This window comes from Cryptococcus neoformans, assembly GCF_000091045.1.
Source record: "Cryptococcus neoformans var. neoformans JEC21 chromosome 9 sequence".
Lineage (NCBI taxonomy): Eukaryota > Fungi > Basidiomycota > Tremellomycetes > Tremellales > Cryptococcaceae > Cryptococcus > Cryptococcus deneoformans.
Window position 1 is genome coordinate 245,629 of NC_006694.1, and position 14,372 is coordinate 260,000.

The 14,372-nt window shown below is 48.3% G+C and overlaps 7 protein-coding genes across 7 annotated transcripts in view; 4 read left to right on the forward strand and 3 right to left on the reverse strand.

The window, feature by feature from the left end:
- The first annotated feature begins 319 nt into the window (after window positions 1-319).
- CNI01000 (DNA helicase, putative) lies at window positions 320-3,452 on the forward strand. The gene is made up of 11 exons (XM_572723.2): window positions 320-581; window positions 641-889; window positions 940-1,255; window positions 1,316-1,725; window positions 1,774-1,825; window positions 1,881-2,039; window positions 2,097-2,576; window positions 2,626-2,769; window positions 2,818-2,922; window positions 2,985-3,270; window positions 3,325-3,452. The coding sequence occupies exons 1-10, from the start codon at window positions 364-366 to the stop codon at window positions 3,096-3,098; spliced, it is 2,247 nt and encodes a 748-aa protein (XP_572723.1). The 5' UTR covers window positions 320-363; the 3' UTR covers window positions 3,099-3,270; window positions 3,325-3,452.
- Window positions 3,175-5,073, reverse strand: CNI01005 (hypothetical protein). The gene is made up of 3 exons (XM_024658729.1): window positions 4,831-5,073; window positions 4,222-4,745; window positions 3,175-4,161 (listed from the first exon to the last, which is right to left on the reverse strand). Exons 2-3 carry the CDS (start codon window positions 4,720-4,722, stop codon window positions 3,406-3,408), a joined length of 1,257 nt encoding a protein of 418 aa, XP_024514402.1. The 5' UTR covers window positions 4,723-4,745; window positions 4,831-5,073; the 3' UTR covers window positions 3,175-3,405.
- Window positions 5,074-6,277: 1,204 nt separating this feature from the next.
- On the forward strand, window positions 6,278-8,805 carry CNI01010 (expressed protein). The gene is made up of 7 exons (XM_024657784.1): window positions 6,278-6,694; window positions 6,744-6,840; window positions 6,879-6,989; window positions 7,043-8,155; window positions 8,213-8,469; window positions 8,524-8,651; window positions 8,708-8,805. The coding sequence occupies exons 1-7, from the start codon at window positions 6,435-6,437 to the stop codon at window positions 8,752-8,754; spliced, it is 2,013 nt and encodes a 670-aa protein (XP_024513557.1). The 5' UTR covers window positions 6,278-6,434; the 3' UTR covers window positions 8,755-8,805.
- Window positions 8,806-8,809: 4 nt separating this feature from the next.
- Window positions 8,810-10,070, reverse strand: CNI01020 (peroxisomal protein, putative). Its single transcript, XM_024657785.1, has 6 exons — window positions 9,933-10,070; window positions 9,801-9,871; window positions 9,695-9,740; window positions 9,436-9,625; window positions 9,077-9,344; window positions 8,810-8,992 (listed from the first exon to the last, which is right to left on the reverse strand). The coding sequence occupies exons 1-6, from the start codon at window positions 9,959-9,961 to the stop codon at window positions 8,928-8,930; spliced, it is 669 nt and encodes a 222-aa protein (XP_024513525.1). The 5' UTR covers window positions 9,962-10,070; the 3' UTR covers window positions 8,810-8,927.
- A 347-nt stretch (window positions 10,071-10,417) lies between these two features.
- Window positions 10,418-12,000, forward strand: CNI01030 (hypothetical protein). The gene is made up of 2 exons (XM_572970.2): window positions 10,418-10,898; window positions 10,949-12,000. The coding sequence occupies exons 1-2, from the start codon at window positions 10,868-10,870 to the stop codon at window positions 11,920-11,922; spliced, it is 1,005 nt and encodes a 334-aa protein (XP_572970.1). The 5' UTR covers window positions 10,418-10,867; the 3' UTR covers window positions 11,923-12,000.
- Window positions 12,001-12,123: 123 nt separating this feature from the next.
- Window positions 12,124-13,768, forward strand: CNI01040 (inositolphosphorylceramide synthase, putative). The gene is made up of 2 exons (XM_572823.2): window positions 12,124-12,858; window positions 12,914-13,768. The coding sequence occupies exons 1-2, from the start codon at window positions 12,195-12,197 to the stop codon at window positions 13,633-13,635; spliced, it is 1,386 nt and encodes a 461-aa protein (XP_572823.1). The 5' UTR covers window positions 12,124-12,194; the 3' UTR covers window positions 13,636-13,768.
- Window positions 13,762-14,372, reverse strand: part of CNI01050 (30S ribosomal protein S18, putative) — a 734-nt gene continuing 123 nt past the window's right edge. The window contains exons 1-2 of the mRNA XM_572840.2: window positions 14,249-14,372; window positions 13,762-14,143 (exon numbers count right to left, since the gene is read on the reverse strand). The exon at window positions 14,249-14,372 is cut by the window's right edge and continues 123 nt beyond it. Of these exons, the coding sequence (XP_572840.1) occupies window positions 13,811-14,143; window positions 14,249-14,372 (457 nt within the window). The 3' untranslated portion in view covers window positions 13,762-13,810. The remainder of the gene's footprint in view (window positions 14,144-14,248) is intronic.

Genomic DNA, 14,372 nt, shown 5'->3' on the forward strand with positions numbered 1-14,372 from the left:
GTCTGGCATCTCACAAGCCTCTCTGGTCTTTAGGGCCTTGCTTTCCTTGATCCTTATGGCGTCAGTGTCTTTCTGCCATCCGGGTTTGAAATGATCAACAAAGAGACCGGACATCACCAGGTAAGATCGCATTCGTCATCGCGAGAGACGTTCTACGTTCCTAGGGGCAATGGCCGGTGGTCGGGCAACGTGCAATAATAAATGATAAAGAATTGTGGAGAGGAAAATGTATTACGTAAACGGGACAGCCTGCCCTGAATGTATATAGCCGTCAGGAACGAAGGAGCGAGACACTGAAGTAACAAAGAACTCAAGTAGAGGACGAGCCGAAAAGTACAAAGTAGCTTCGCCCAATCAGACAGAATGACCTTGGACATCCTCCAGCCCAAGCCGACTCCGGACGCCTCCGTCCAGTCATTTCTGAATAGGCATAAACAGCTTTTGGAACTGGAGAGAAAGGCAGAGGAGGAGCAGACAAGACTGCTCAACTCGAAATGTTCGCCTTCTCTGCTTGAGCAGAGAGGTCTGGCTTTGAATGGTTTAGGGGTTTCTGGTATTAGCATTGGACTAGGAGGGAAAAGGTAACTTCAAGAAACAGACTTTATAATGAGGAATAAGTGTGATACTGACGATTTATTAGTTTAATCGAGCTCCATAGGCCTTTGGCATACCACACTTCGCCAGCGTTGCCTCCACACACGTTTCGTCCAGGAGACCCAGTGCGTATAGAAGCGCACGTGGCCACTACATCTGGCAAGAGCAAAGGAAAGAAAAGAGAATCAGAAGATGAAGGTGCTGTGGAGGGTGTAGTCTATCGGGTCGGGCCTGAAAAGGTGGTCGTCGCCGTGAATGAGTCGAAAGAAATAGATCTGCCAGAAAGATTGAGGCTGTAAGTGCCTTCTTTTTTGTGTGACGGGTAGTATGCTCATACGTATTCAGACTCAAACTTGCCAATTCAGTCACCTTCGATCGCATGGAAAAAACTTTGGCACACCTTGAACGTTTGGTGCTCCCTTCAGGAGGAACTCCTTCACCTCCATCTTTCAACATGCCGCTTGTACAAGCCCTTCTCGGTAAACAACTGCCAACATGGAAGGAAACAATACCTCCTCAAAATAATATAGAACCTTTGGGGCAACTGTCATCTGATGAGGACATGAAGTGGTTTGGCCAACATTTAAATGACAGTCAGAAAGAAAGCATCAAGTTCTGCCTAAAAGCAAATGAGGTCGCTTGTATTCATGGTCCACCAGGAGTAAGTTTGGGTTGGTTTCTGTAGCTTCCGTTATGTATCTAAAATCACTCCCATCAACAGACTGGCAAAACACATACACTTGTCGAACTCATTTTCCAGCTTCTCTCTCGACCTGCTGCCCCAAACACTACGCTTCCACCCCGTATCCTCATCACGACCCCGTCAAATTTGGCTCTCGATAATTTACTTATCCGTCTCCATATTCTGGCACAGCAACCACCTTACAGCTCTCTCCTCCCACGCAACTCATTTCTTCGTATGGGGCATCCTACTAGAGTCCACCGAGATCTCGTAAAAGAGACTTTAGATTGGAAAGCAGCAAACGGTGACCAGGGTGAACTATTGAAAGATGTGGGAAAAGAAATGCAAGGTCACCTTGATGCTTTGGGCAAGAAGAGAGGTGAAAAAGGTGCCGTAAAAGGGAAAGAAAGAGGGAAGAAATGGGGAGAAGTCCGAGAGTTGCGTAAAGAGTGCGTTTTGGCTGTCCTATGGGCATTTTGTAGCTAACACGTCTGTAGATATCGTCAGCGAGAGGGCAAAGTTGTCAAGACGGTGGTGAACGGGGCACAGGTTGGTTTTTTCTTGACTGTCTCATTGTATATGTACTTAATGCAGCGTTGTTTAGATTGTCCTTGCAACCTGCCATAGTGCCGGATCTCGACAGCTTAACAATATGATCTTCGATGTATGTATCATCGATGAAGCAACACAAGCTGTTGAGGCTGTTTGTTGGGTTCCCATCTTGAAATCCAAGAAGTTAATTCTTGCTGGTGACCCTCAACAGGTAAGTACTTATCTCATAATCTACAAGAAATAGGGCCTAATATAACTCGAAATCAAGCTTCCCCCGACTATCATGAGCAAAGAAAATGCCCCGCCCTTGAAAGACCTTCAAGAAGCAATCGATCAGATTAAACTAGGTGATAGCCCATCCCTGAAATCTCCACGAACTCTGGAAACAACCCTTTTCGAACGTCTAGAAAAACTTTACGGTCCCGGGATCAAGCGTGTTCTTCAGGTCCAGTATAGGATGAACGAACACATTGCAGTGTTCCCATCAGAAACCCTATATGAGTCGGCGCTCATATCCGATGCTTCAGTTGCTAAGCGTACGTTGCTTGAGCTTCCATCAGTGAAAGACAAGACAAGTGAAGACGTCAAGGATGATTTGGAGCCTACGGTGGTCTTCTTTGATACCGCCGATTGCGAATTTTACGAGAGAACCGAAGGAGATGGAGAAGCTACCAAGAGCTCCATTGGGGAAGGCAGTAAGAGTAACGAGAATGAGGCAGAAATTGTGGCCAGGTGGGCGAGGAAGCTGGTATGTTGTTCTTCCTGATCGACAAATGTCAGCTTATCATACACAACAGATATCATTGGGAATACCCCCCATTGAAATTGGCATCGTTACCCCTTACCAAGCTCAAGTCACACTTATTTCGTCTCTCCTACACGAAGAGTACCCTGAGATGACGATTGGAAGTGTTGACGGATTGCAAGGCCAAGAACGAGAGGTGAGCTGTGTTTGATTTATCTCTTGAGACAAAGCTGATCGTTTACAGGCCATCATCCTTTCACTGGTTCGATCAAATCCTTCAGGAGAAGTGGGATTTCTTGGTGAATACAGGAGATTGAATGTTGCAATGACAAGAGCAAAGAGACAACTGGTCAGTAATTGTGGCATGACAGTTGCGGTGTCACACTATCGACGAAGCTGACAGAATTTTAGTGTGTTGTGGGAGATTCCAAAACCGTCTCGAAAGGAACCAAATACCTGAAAAAGTGGATGGATTGGCTTGAGGCAGAAGCGGATGTTAGATGGGCTGGAGAAGAGACGGTATAGAAACCATTAAGTGCGTGGATCACTTGGTGTAATTTGCCATATGAGCGTAACATGGACGGTAAGATTCTGAATGTCCATAAGCTGTGTCACATCCACGTTATACAGAATGATTATTATAGATTACGATGACTTGTATTACAGTACAATTGGTAACAAACATAATATGTGACAGGTAAATTCTTCTGTCTTACAACATTAAATATTGGCTAACTACTAAACTCCTCAGATTAGATTATAGACATGTAAAACACGTTCTTCAAGAAAGGAACGGGCGATGCGCCCCTCTCACAATAATTATAGGCATTACTCACTCTCTCCAATATACACCCAAGCTTCCACTGAAGTCTATACCCTGGTTCAAGTTGTCATCGAAACCTGGACTCGCAACCATGTTCGTATCCAAATTCAATCCACTGTCTACCGCAGATGCCCGCGATGGCTCAGTGCACCACTCAAACTCATCCACGGCCACACTGAGCGCCTGTGGACCGTCCGAGAACAGTTCCATGATTGAGCCGGAAGAAACGCCAGGATTGAATTCGTACAAAGGACCCGGCTGAGTGGGAAGTGTGATGGGCTCGGGGGCAGGCTCCTGAACCTGCCTTCGGAAAATGCAGTTCGCTTCCCAGAGCTGAGGTGGGGAGTGATCCGGCAAATGAGCGGCCATTGAGAGTTCCATTCGAGGGGCCGCAGCGGGAGTCATTAACTCGGGTTCAGAGCCTGAATACTCGCCGAATGACTTTCGGATTGAACGTGAGACGACAGCGTTGCCAACTTCCATATCATTAAAATCACCAGTATTGTCTTCACCAACGGATGTGTGAGCCGGCTCAGCGGATTTGACAGGTGGAAAATCCAGGGCGGTGTTAGTTGACGAAGTCGGCAGATGAATCTCCGTCTCCGATGATTTGCGCTGCATATGGAAGAGAAGGATCGGGGGGACTGTCTGTGGACTGTAACGCCTCTTGCGGGCCATTTCGACCAGTTCTGTAGGAAGCTTGGTTAGATAAATGCAAGCCTTTTGATCCTTCCTGCATAAACTGCAAGGTACGCCTTCATCGCACTAACACGTTGAGTTAGAGGTATTGATCCTATCGTGCTACAATGACGGCCTGTCACTCACCTTCTGCCTCCTGTAACGACAGTGAGTACAAGCCTCGTATGCTCTCCTTCTTCGCTCGCGCTTCTTTGCCTCATCTTTGGACCTCTGGAGATCTTTGACTCCTTTCCTTCTCGGTGGCTCCGCTTTACTTTCCGCTTTGACCCTACCGGTATTCCTGCTTGGCCTGGTAGTTCGTATTCGAGATTTAGAACCACGAGGTCGACCTCTTTTCCTTTTTGGCTTCATCATGAGATCTTCGTCATGGTGCATGGGAGGCTGATGGTTGGATAAGGCAGATGTAGATTCCGGGTGATGAGTTGAGTCGGGTGGCCGGTCTTCCGCCGTTGAGGGCGTAAGAGTCGAACCAAGATTGAGCGCCTGATGGGGATTCGAAAGTTTGGGCAAAGACAGCTCCAAGCCCTCTGATTGTAAAGGAGGAGTGGACGGCGGAAGGTTTTGGTGCAGAAAGGGGACATGACCGCCGAAACCGCAGAAAGTCACATTGTGATATGGGAACGCCATTGTTCTGCGAGAAAGATGCAGTCCTACCCTGATATTCAACATACGAAAATTAAACCGGGGCTACAGACCCGGGAACATGATTGAAGAATAGAAATCACCGGTTACTTACAGATGATGATATGCTTTTTCTGTCAATTAAAGGTAACTCAATCGTACTGTGTTTGATCGGTATCTGGCCCGCCTATAACCGACTGAGTGATGCGGTTGCGAGTTGTAAAAGCAGCACTATCTATATAGCTTTATAGGCTGGAGGTACAAGTGACGACAGAGATCAGTTTTTTGAGCTACCGGAGTTCAAGATGGAAGAAATAAATGATGGTGGGAATTCATGGAGGAACGGAAGAGCAGAGAATGAGGTGATGGACGACATCATCTTAAATGGATCATTAGTACATCCATAAATGTAGCCTATCCTCCATCATCATGACATCGTACTTCTTACGCTACTAGTAGCTGCTCTGAAGCCAATGTCATCAAAATAGTGCTATCGCAGTGCGATTTATCTTTTATCTAGGGCCGGATAGCCAAACAAGGGTGTCGAGCTTAAAAATGATGAGCATCACTAATGTCCTTCCTTCCTGCTCTGGATTTTGAAACGCCTATTAATTAATGACCCTTCCCGAAAAGTGTACGGTTTGCCCTCATGCCGGAAAGACGTACGTACTTCTGCTGATTTGTCGTAGTTCTCATTGGCGTATGATAATTGGTACCATGCGTCATAGCAGCTCGTCGGGCAAAAGCCAGAAACCGGAAGCAGCAATTCCTGTCTCGTAGCGATTTACAGAAGAGGTACGAACTATAGAATAAGGAATAAGAGAAATGTTGTATATGTTCAGGATTTGGATGAGCTTGATAAAATTAGCAGAGCCAGAGGACGATAGAATCGTTGTCCAACTTTTCTCGGTCTGTCTGCGCTGTCTAGGCTATTTGGCTCCCGGCATCATGGTCATCAGTATCCATAATAGTATTTGTCATAATTTTTTGTCCAACAGACAGCGATGAGGGGTTCTCAAGAAATCTCAAGAAGGTCTATTATTGAGGTCAGTTGTTTGAGTCCACGAGTCTTGCCAAAGTGCGCAACAGCCTGTATCATGTACTAGCGAGAGAGAAACTAAGGTGTTAGAGACATGAATATGCAGCCACTTTTGCTGCCTACAACCTGCTACCTACTACTACCAATATGTTGATGATACCCGCAGACGCTCGTCCGATTATTGACGTTCAGCAGTACAACTATTTCCTGAAGGCGTCTGGAGATTTTCTTGGCATTGGCAGTAGATTAAACTGTGGATAAATGAGCAACCATAACAACATTTCTCCTTCTAGATAGCCATCTTTCCGCTGTGATCCAAAGCGTTACTTACTCTGCGTCGTGAGAACCGCAACTCCTTGATCTTTCGTCGCGCTTCCGTCCTTGTCCTAATAATGTTCTTTCCGCTTTCTCATTCAATCATCGCCGGCGGTCCTGCCGATCAATCCACGTGGTGGGCTTCACGCTTGAGGCGGACATGGCCGATTGTTGTTCTTCATCATCATTCATTCATTCATATTTATTATTCGCTTCGTGGCTCGTCAATCGCCGCTCGCTGTGTATATATTTATCCTTTCGAGGAGTCAAAACCATTCAATACATCTCTGAAGTACAGGGCATAATCAAAAAGGCCAATAATCATAGCCGTTTGGGAGAATAGCTATCCGCTATCAAAGCTCTCATGCCTCCCAGACCAGCGCCCTCTTCCGGTCCAAGCACCATTGAGCCTGCAAATCTCTCCCACTTTGCCATATTCAATCCCAATCTTGAAACTCCAGCTCCGACCAGAAAGGAAGGAGAAGATAGGGATAAAGACGATGAAGATGATCAGAAAGAGGCTGCCCAAATCTTATTCTACACATCTAGAGAGGCGGGAGGAGTTAGTCGGGATAAAATGCTGAGACAAGTTGGATTGGCCAAGGGTCTTATGGGCTTTGCAGAGTAAGCAACTCTTTGAGCAGAAGGAGACATGGGCTGATTTTTTACAAAGTATGCTGGCGAAGGACAATACAAAGTTTTGGGCAATTCATTCTCATAAGTCGAGGCTGATTGTGTATACGCCTGAGCCAGACATTTATATCTATACTGTGAGTACGCATCCAGTCGGCCAAGCTGATAAAAAAAGTGTATTACTTTGGCGTACAATGCGGACACGAAGGATCCAGCACCTTCTTCTCAGAGCATCTCTGATTTGATGCTCGTTTCTGCTCTTGGGCGAGGTTACGAAGATTTCCGAGTAGGTCGATTGTCTCTTATCTGATAGCCGAGCCAAAGCTAAATACTATTTAGTTCTTGCACGGGCCGTTGTCTAGTCATACGCCTCTGACATCAGCTAGCTCGTCCTTGATTGACAGGTACTTCACCCGCTTCGCCTTCAACTTTGAGTCTGCCTGTCTGTCCTCTCCTTCACTCTCCCAATGGATTGCTGGTTTCCCTCCCCCTTCCAATAACACCATCGACCAGTTATTGCAGTACTTCAAAGGCTCAAATGGAATCACTTCGGATGTCTATGCTGTGGCTAAAGATGGGCCTCTGGCTATCGGGAGTGAAAGTACTCCGGATCCGGCTTTGCTTCGGTACCTAGTCCATCTCGTTCAAGCATCACTCCCACCACCAATTCCTCCTATCAATACCATCACGACTACGAAACATGAGTATAGCCGTCCGTTAGGTCTGAGTCTACTTGGACTAGGGACATTGAAGAGAAAGAAGGACGAGACTCGTAAAGCCAGCTGGGCCACCTTGGGTGGATGGGCGCCCGATTTGCGACAAGTTGGTGTTCCGAGTCTTGGATCGGCAAAGCAGAAGGTATCTACAACGTCTGAGCAGGTGAGTATCAAGGATGTCAAGAAGCCATCGAGTGGAAATGGATCTACTGTTGAAAAGAAGGATAGCTGGGGTTTCGGGTGGGGGGCGATAGGCGATGCTGTGGGGAGTGTCGGAACTGTCTTTGGTCTAGGAACTGCACAGCCTGTTAAAACCCCTGCAGATGTTTCAAGAGCGACCCATGGGGCTAGTGAGACAATTGTTTCCTCTAAGCCTGAGGATAATCTCGGACTTCAAACGTCTACAGATGAGGAAGATGATGGCATGGAAGCCAAAAAGGTGTTATCCCAAATAAGTACTCCAGAGATCCAAGGATCCTCTGATATCATAGACTCCAACGATTCAAAAGATCATCCAGCAGATGTACCACCAGCCATCTCTCTCAGTTCGCCAACCCCCGATTCACATGCGACTTCTCAGGTAACAATAGATGAGAATGTCCGACCGGTAAATGTATCTATTCCGGAGCTGGAGGATGCCGCAGAGCCTGATGTAGAGATTGATTGGGATAGCCGAGCGGCGTGGATTGTATGCGCCGATGGTATTCTTGAAAGACGAATAATATGTTGGATCATTGTGAGTCCCCCCTTGCTTCAACTGACCTTTCTTTTCCTTCTGATGCAAAATCACTAGCGAGATGGTATCATCATCGCAATCATCTTACCTGGAGAAAGTACACCTCCATTTTCATTACCTTCCGCTCGATCAATTCTCTCCCTCGTGGCAGATGTAACACAGGTAACATCTGCAACTGATGTCGCCGCATCTGACTGTAGACAAGATGAGGGCGCATGGATCTACAAGTTCGACAAGGATTTTATGGTGTCGACGGGCAAGATGGGTACTGTGGAGGAGCAGACTTTGATCGATCTCCGAGGTACTCTAAAGAGGTGAGTTTACATATTCTCTATAGAATGGCATCATGCTGAACTTGTCGGATCCAGTACGCCGTCAATATCCGAAGTGTTTGCCAAAACATCATCTTCTCATTTTGTACTCGCCAAGCAAAAGACTGACAAAGAGCTTTATGCGGTTTGCGAGACCAAGGACGCTAGTCTAACAGATGCTGAGCGTAAGGACGGCTTCCTAACAACAACTGTACCAAAAGGCTAATGATACCTGTAACAGATTCCTTGAGAAAGTTGCTCAGATCACATCCCGAAATCAAGATGTAGTTTCGATCTGTTTAGGTCAGATCTATTTTTAATGTAGCAGTTAAATAGTCATAAGATGCAATACATTTGATGTTGTATATGTTCTACAAATTCAGCCGTCTCTATCCCGTTGAGAATTCCGGTACATTGCAACGATAATCTTCATCTGTCGGATGTTTCGTGCTCAAAACAGACTATTTATTATGCCAAAGCAAAGTTCTCAGGTCTCGCCACGTTTCCGAATCTCTATACAAATATCCTGCAATGAACAAACGTCAGCCCTGCCCCCGCCCAGCACAACCAGCCGGTCAAAAATCAAAAAACATTTAAAAAAAAAACTTACTCATGCTATTAGCCATCCCTGGCTGTATCCTTTCTCCCCTATGTCTGAACATGTACATCACCGACGCCCAACTCAGTGCGGCGAGAACGGCAAACGGTAATTGGGCCGGTGGGATGGGCTTTGGGTTCGCCTGGGGAGAAGTGAGTGGTGGGAGAGGGTGAGCGAGGGGTTCGATAGGTGTTTTGGGCGGTGATGCCGTATTGTAAAGTCGAGGAAGGAGAGAAAGGAGAGAACGGGATAGAACGTAGAGGACCATTTGCTCGTTGATCTGAGTTTTCGATCACGTATGGAGAAACATGCGTCAGCAGGAATGTGCTGCCAAGTTTTCTCTTTTTTTCCACATTGAAACTTGGGCTCACCGGTGTTCTCTCCCCAAATACCCACCATCCTCCCAAACCGCCAGCAACAAAAGTGTCGAGATCTCTTTCTTTGCCGCCGTTGAGCTTCTTCTGTAAGATGAGGAGTAACTTGTAGATTGTCACAAACTTGCAGAGGTTTATCGCGTGTGTGCGTGTCGCTGTCAAGATACCCTTGATCTTCGCTGGCCATCTAGTACGACAAAAAGTCAGTTATACGCCTTGGACAGGGTGAAGGGTTTGGAGAGAAAGTAGTATGCACGGTTTATGGGAAAATAGGAATGTCATAACCAGCGCGTGGGGGAAGCCTGAAGATAGGTATTCAATCAGCATACGCGACAGTGTGTAGTACACACATGCATACTCACGAATCTTGACACCATATACGAAGCCATTTCTAGCTCCTTTAATGACGGATAACAGATCATGGTTCGCAGGGCTATGGGATGTGACGAGAGTTAGTGCGCAAAGGATTTGGTCGTGAAAGGCAAGAGACTCGCTTATGGAGGAATCGCTGGAGAGCGGACATTGTCGCGAGACGAGGATCGTGTGTTGTTATGAGGGCGCCTTGGAGATGGTTGCAAACGGCCAACTAACTGGTGGTGATGTCGAGTCTGTCGTAAGGAATTTTGACGCAGAGAAATGGTGTAAGGATCCATACACAAATTCCCTCACGCCTACTATGGCCCAGCGTATGTCGCCGTTCCCGGCAATTAACATCTGATTAACCGGAAAGCGAACGGCTGCTGATTGACGAAGAAGGCGGCTTCCTCAGCAGGTAATAAGTAAAATTCGTTCTGGCAAGCACCATGCATGATTTCGTACCATGGGTATCCGGGAAGATGCTTGAGCTATATCAGAAAAGATTACCATGTTGATGCGTGCATGGAAGGGTTTATTCAAGGGATCAACTCCCAGCGGAGGGAATGACGACGAATTTGATCCCGTCGACGGAGTCCTCATCATCCAACGCTATACTACTATTGGTGAAAAAGGCCATTAATTATTCAAGCAGGAAGATGAAGCAAGTGCCAAAGGAGGATGCGACCAGCCACGTGCCAGCTACTGTGCGATCTATGCAAAGCGAGTCGCGTCGGTCGGAAAACGAACGAAAAGGTAAAAAGAAACGTAGAGATCCAAAAAAACGACGCTAGGCCGGCGTCGTGTGGAAATGGGAATTGGCTACCCAACAACGAAAGGACCGAGAGTGGGACTGGATCCCTATACCCACCTGTTTTCTACTCGTTACCCAGATGCAGAGCGGATATGTGCTATATCCGTCTCCTCTGTTCTTTTCTCGTCTATATCTACCCAAAATTGGACGAGAAAGGTTCTCTGCACCTTCGCAATTGATCAATCTAACCCGCTTCCATCTCGATTCCTCTTTACTTTGTGAACGCATACTCAAACTTGCCCAACCAACCCATCGCTCACCATGGCGCTCACTGAATCAGACGGTCTTATGAGTAAGTACAGACCTCTTGTGAAAAAAGTGTAACTATTCATTGTCGACTAGTTACTCTCCCCTCTACACTCCCGATTACTTCTTCCCATTCTCAGGAGACTATGACTACTCCACCTACCTTGACGTTTGCAAACTCCAAGTCACTGACGACTCCTCCCCTAAACCGTTCCTTGCCCAACCTTGGTTTGGCTGACGGCAGCACGACTTGTGCCCCAGGCTACATCCTCATCTGCATTCACCACGACCCATTGTCTCGTTACACGCTCGGGATCAACTTTACCGCCTTTGTGGGTCTTTGCCCCACCAGCCCGGTTACCACCAGCACCGCCGACTGCCCCGCCTTTCCCTCTTCCACACCCAAATTCGCCGACCATATGCGATGCCACGTCATCCAGCGTTTGCTGCACACTGTCATGCACGACCATCTCGCCAACATGACGGATTGTCACACCTGGGAATCACTGGTCAATGCGGTGTACGATTACTGCACGTGGACTATGGAATGTATCCTCCTCGGTACCGATGCAAATGTTCGATTCGGGGTTTCTTGTTATCCCTTTTTGAAAGAGCTCGAAGAGGCGGCAAGGACGCTCAGGAGGGATAGTATGGGCGAGTGGGATGACGTGGTGCAGATTGGGGTGGATAGGTTGTTGGAGACACTACCTTGCGGTGAATGGACCTTGACCAAGAGAAGGATTGAAAAGGAACGATTGCCAGAGTTTCCGAAAGCCCAAACTCAAGTCAAGGCCAAGCGTGAGGCCAGACGTCCGGCGGCACCTTCGATCCCAGCTCCAGCTGTCATTCCTGTCCCTGCACCTGCTCCGCTTATTATCAAGCGCAAAAGATACAGCAGCCTACGCACGCTGATGGGCCGTGCGGGGTCGGTGGTTGGCAGGCAGAAGATGCGGGCAAAGGCGTCTGCGGTTATCGAGAAGGGAAAGGTTGGCTTCCACGACAGGCAAACGGTCCAGAGGATGGAGCCGGTCTCGTCCATGTCTGGTCCTGCGAGCCTGTCTTGCATGTGATTGTTCGTGGGCGGTGAGGACAGTTAGTCAGTACTTTGAAGCTGTGTATATACCAGAATGTGAATGCAGTGTTTCCGTGCAAGTGGTCGATGGGGCTCACGAGTTGGTGGCCGGCGGCAAGGACGAGCCACGTGGAGTTCGCGTGGGGATCGGAAACGGGTCCGCGTTGTTGTTATTCTCGAGATTCTTCGTTGCGCAGGATCTGGCGTGCAGATACACCTGAACGAGGCAGCGTACGGCAGAGCAACGCTGACATCCCAGCCACATACACCATGTCCGCCATCCGCACTCTCGCAAACCCCGTCACCGCCTGCTTCTCCACCTCGCTCTCTCCCCGTGCCGCATTCCACCGCTTTCTCCATGCGCTCTCCGCCTCCATCCGCCGCCTCGACCTCTCCCGCGACCCGAGCAAGACCTTGAACCGCCTCAAGCAGCACAGGTTCACCCTGGCCAACACGCTGCCCCGCGCGTTCATGCTTCTATGTGCATCCTACAGTCTCTACATCATGACCACCCCGCCCTTCCCGCTCAAGCTTGGGATACCCATCGCGTACGTCGCCGCTGTCATCTTGCCGATCACGTCTCAGTTTGTCTGGCCTGCCACACCCATCTTTGCATGGCTCATCACTTTCTTCTCCGCCCGTTTCATCCCTTCCGGGCGCCGGCCAGAAATCCACGTCGCCCTTCTTCCAGCTCTTGAATCCGTCCTCTACGGCGCCAACATTTCTGATCTCCAGACAAGATATACCAACGCTTTCCTTGATGTGGTCGCATGGCTGCCCTACGGCGTGTTACATTTCACTCTTCCATTCGTCGTGGCTGTTATCCTTTGGTCGCTGGGACCTAGGGGTGCGGTTCAGTTCTGGGGCTTGGCCTTTGGGTGGATGAATTTGCTCGGTGTAGTCTGTCAGCTCCTGTTCCCTGCTGCCGCGCCTTGTAAGTATCTATTTTACTGTATCGCTCAAACCCACATACTTAATATACCGAGCAGGGTACGAAATCATTCACGGTCTTACCCCCGCCGACTATTCCATGGCCGGCTCTCCCGGCGGTCTCATGCGTATCGACCGCGTCTTCCACTCTTCAGGCTATACCAACGCATTCGGTTCCGCTCCTCTTGTTTTTGGTGCCTTCCCCTCCCTCCATTCCGGATGTGCCGTCATGGAAGCGCTCTTCCTTTCCCATTTCTTCCCATCTCTCAAGGGTCTGTATTGGGGCTACGTCGGTGTCCTCTGGTGGGCGACCATGTACCTCTCCCACCACTACCTCATCGACCTCGTCGGTGGAGCTTGTCTGAGCGTCTTGGTGTTTTACTTGTGCATGCCTGAAGGTTTCAAGGATGTTGATCAGATTCAGTGGGAGGCGGTGGAAGGCGATGGGTACGAGATGATTGGCGGGCCCAGGACGGGCACGGGTCCTGATATTGATTTGGATGAGGAGATTAGAAAATTGGAAGAGCAAGGCGAAGCGTTGTTCGAGCAGGCGATAGGGGATGAAGAGTCTCGGATCGAGACAAAGGGAGAGGGAAACACTGGCGCGGGCGGGAATGTGAGTGGGAACGAAAGTGGGGATAGTGCAGATAGCGGTAAGAAAAAGGGAAAGGGGAAGCAAACTGCCAAAAAGCCAAAGATGAAGGAGCCAAGATCAGTCAGCTGGGGAGAAACAAAGGTGATGGGTGAAGGAGCACAGGTGGTTTCAGAAGATAGCTCTTAGAGGTATCTGTTTTAAAACAGTAGTATACCCAACACTTTTTCTTGACCATATATCCTACACTATGATCTTAATAATGCAGAATAGAAAAAAACCTTGTCCTTCTCACAGGCGTCAACAGATGAAGTGAAACCAGACTAGATCACGATACATCGTCGCAGAAAATAAATAAATAAATCTAGTAACTCCATCCCAAACCTCCTGGTACAGGCCTGTTCGTCCATCGACTGATAATCCCCATCGCCCTCGCCCTCCTCACAAGTTTACCAACCCGCCTTTGCGACTTCCAAGTCAACCCAGTCTCTGCCCGACTTTTTATCTTGCCCATCGGGTTGACGAATTCATAGGCGAAATTAGGGTTCATATCGTGCACCAAGGGATTAGTCTTGGTGATGTAAAACGGATCAAGCTTGACGGCAATTTTCTTGGGAGGACCGAGGAGAGGTGGACGGGGAAAAGGTCGGGCAGTGGGGAAGATGGATTCTTGGGTAAATGCTTGAGGGGCAGCAAACTAGAAGAGTTGAGAAACCCAAAACAGGTCAGCTTTTTTAATGTCCATGTGTACCTTCCACCAGCTATAAACAATGAGGAGAAGAGAGATGGGCAAAAAACGTACTTGGTTGGCTTTGAACTGTTCTCGGTTGTCCTGGACCTCGTTCTTCATCAGAGGTGAAGTTTGAGTAGCAGCTCGTTCGCCAAAGGCTTTTTGGAAAATCTCGGTGGGGTTGGCAGCGGGTCGT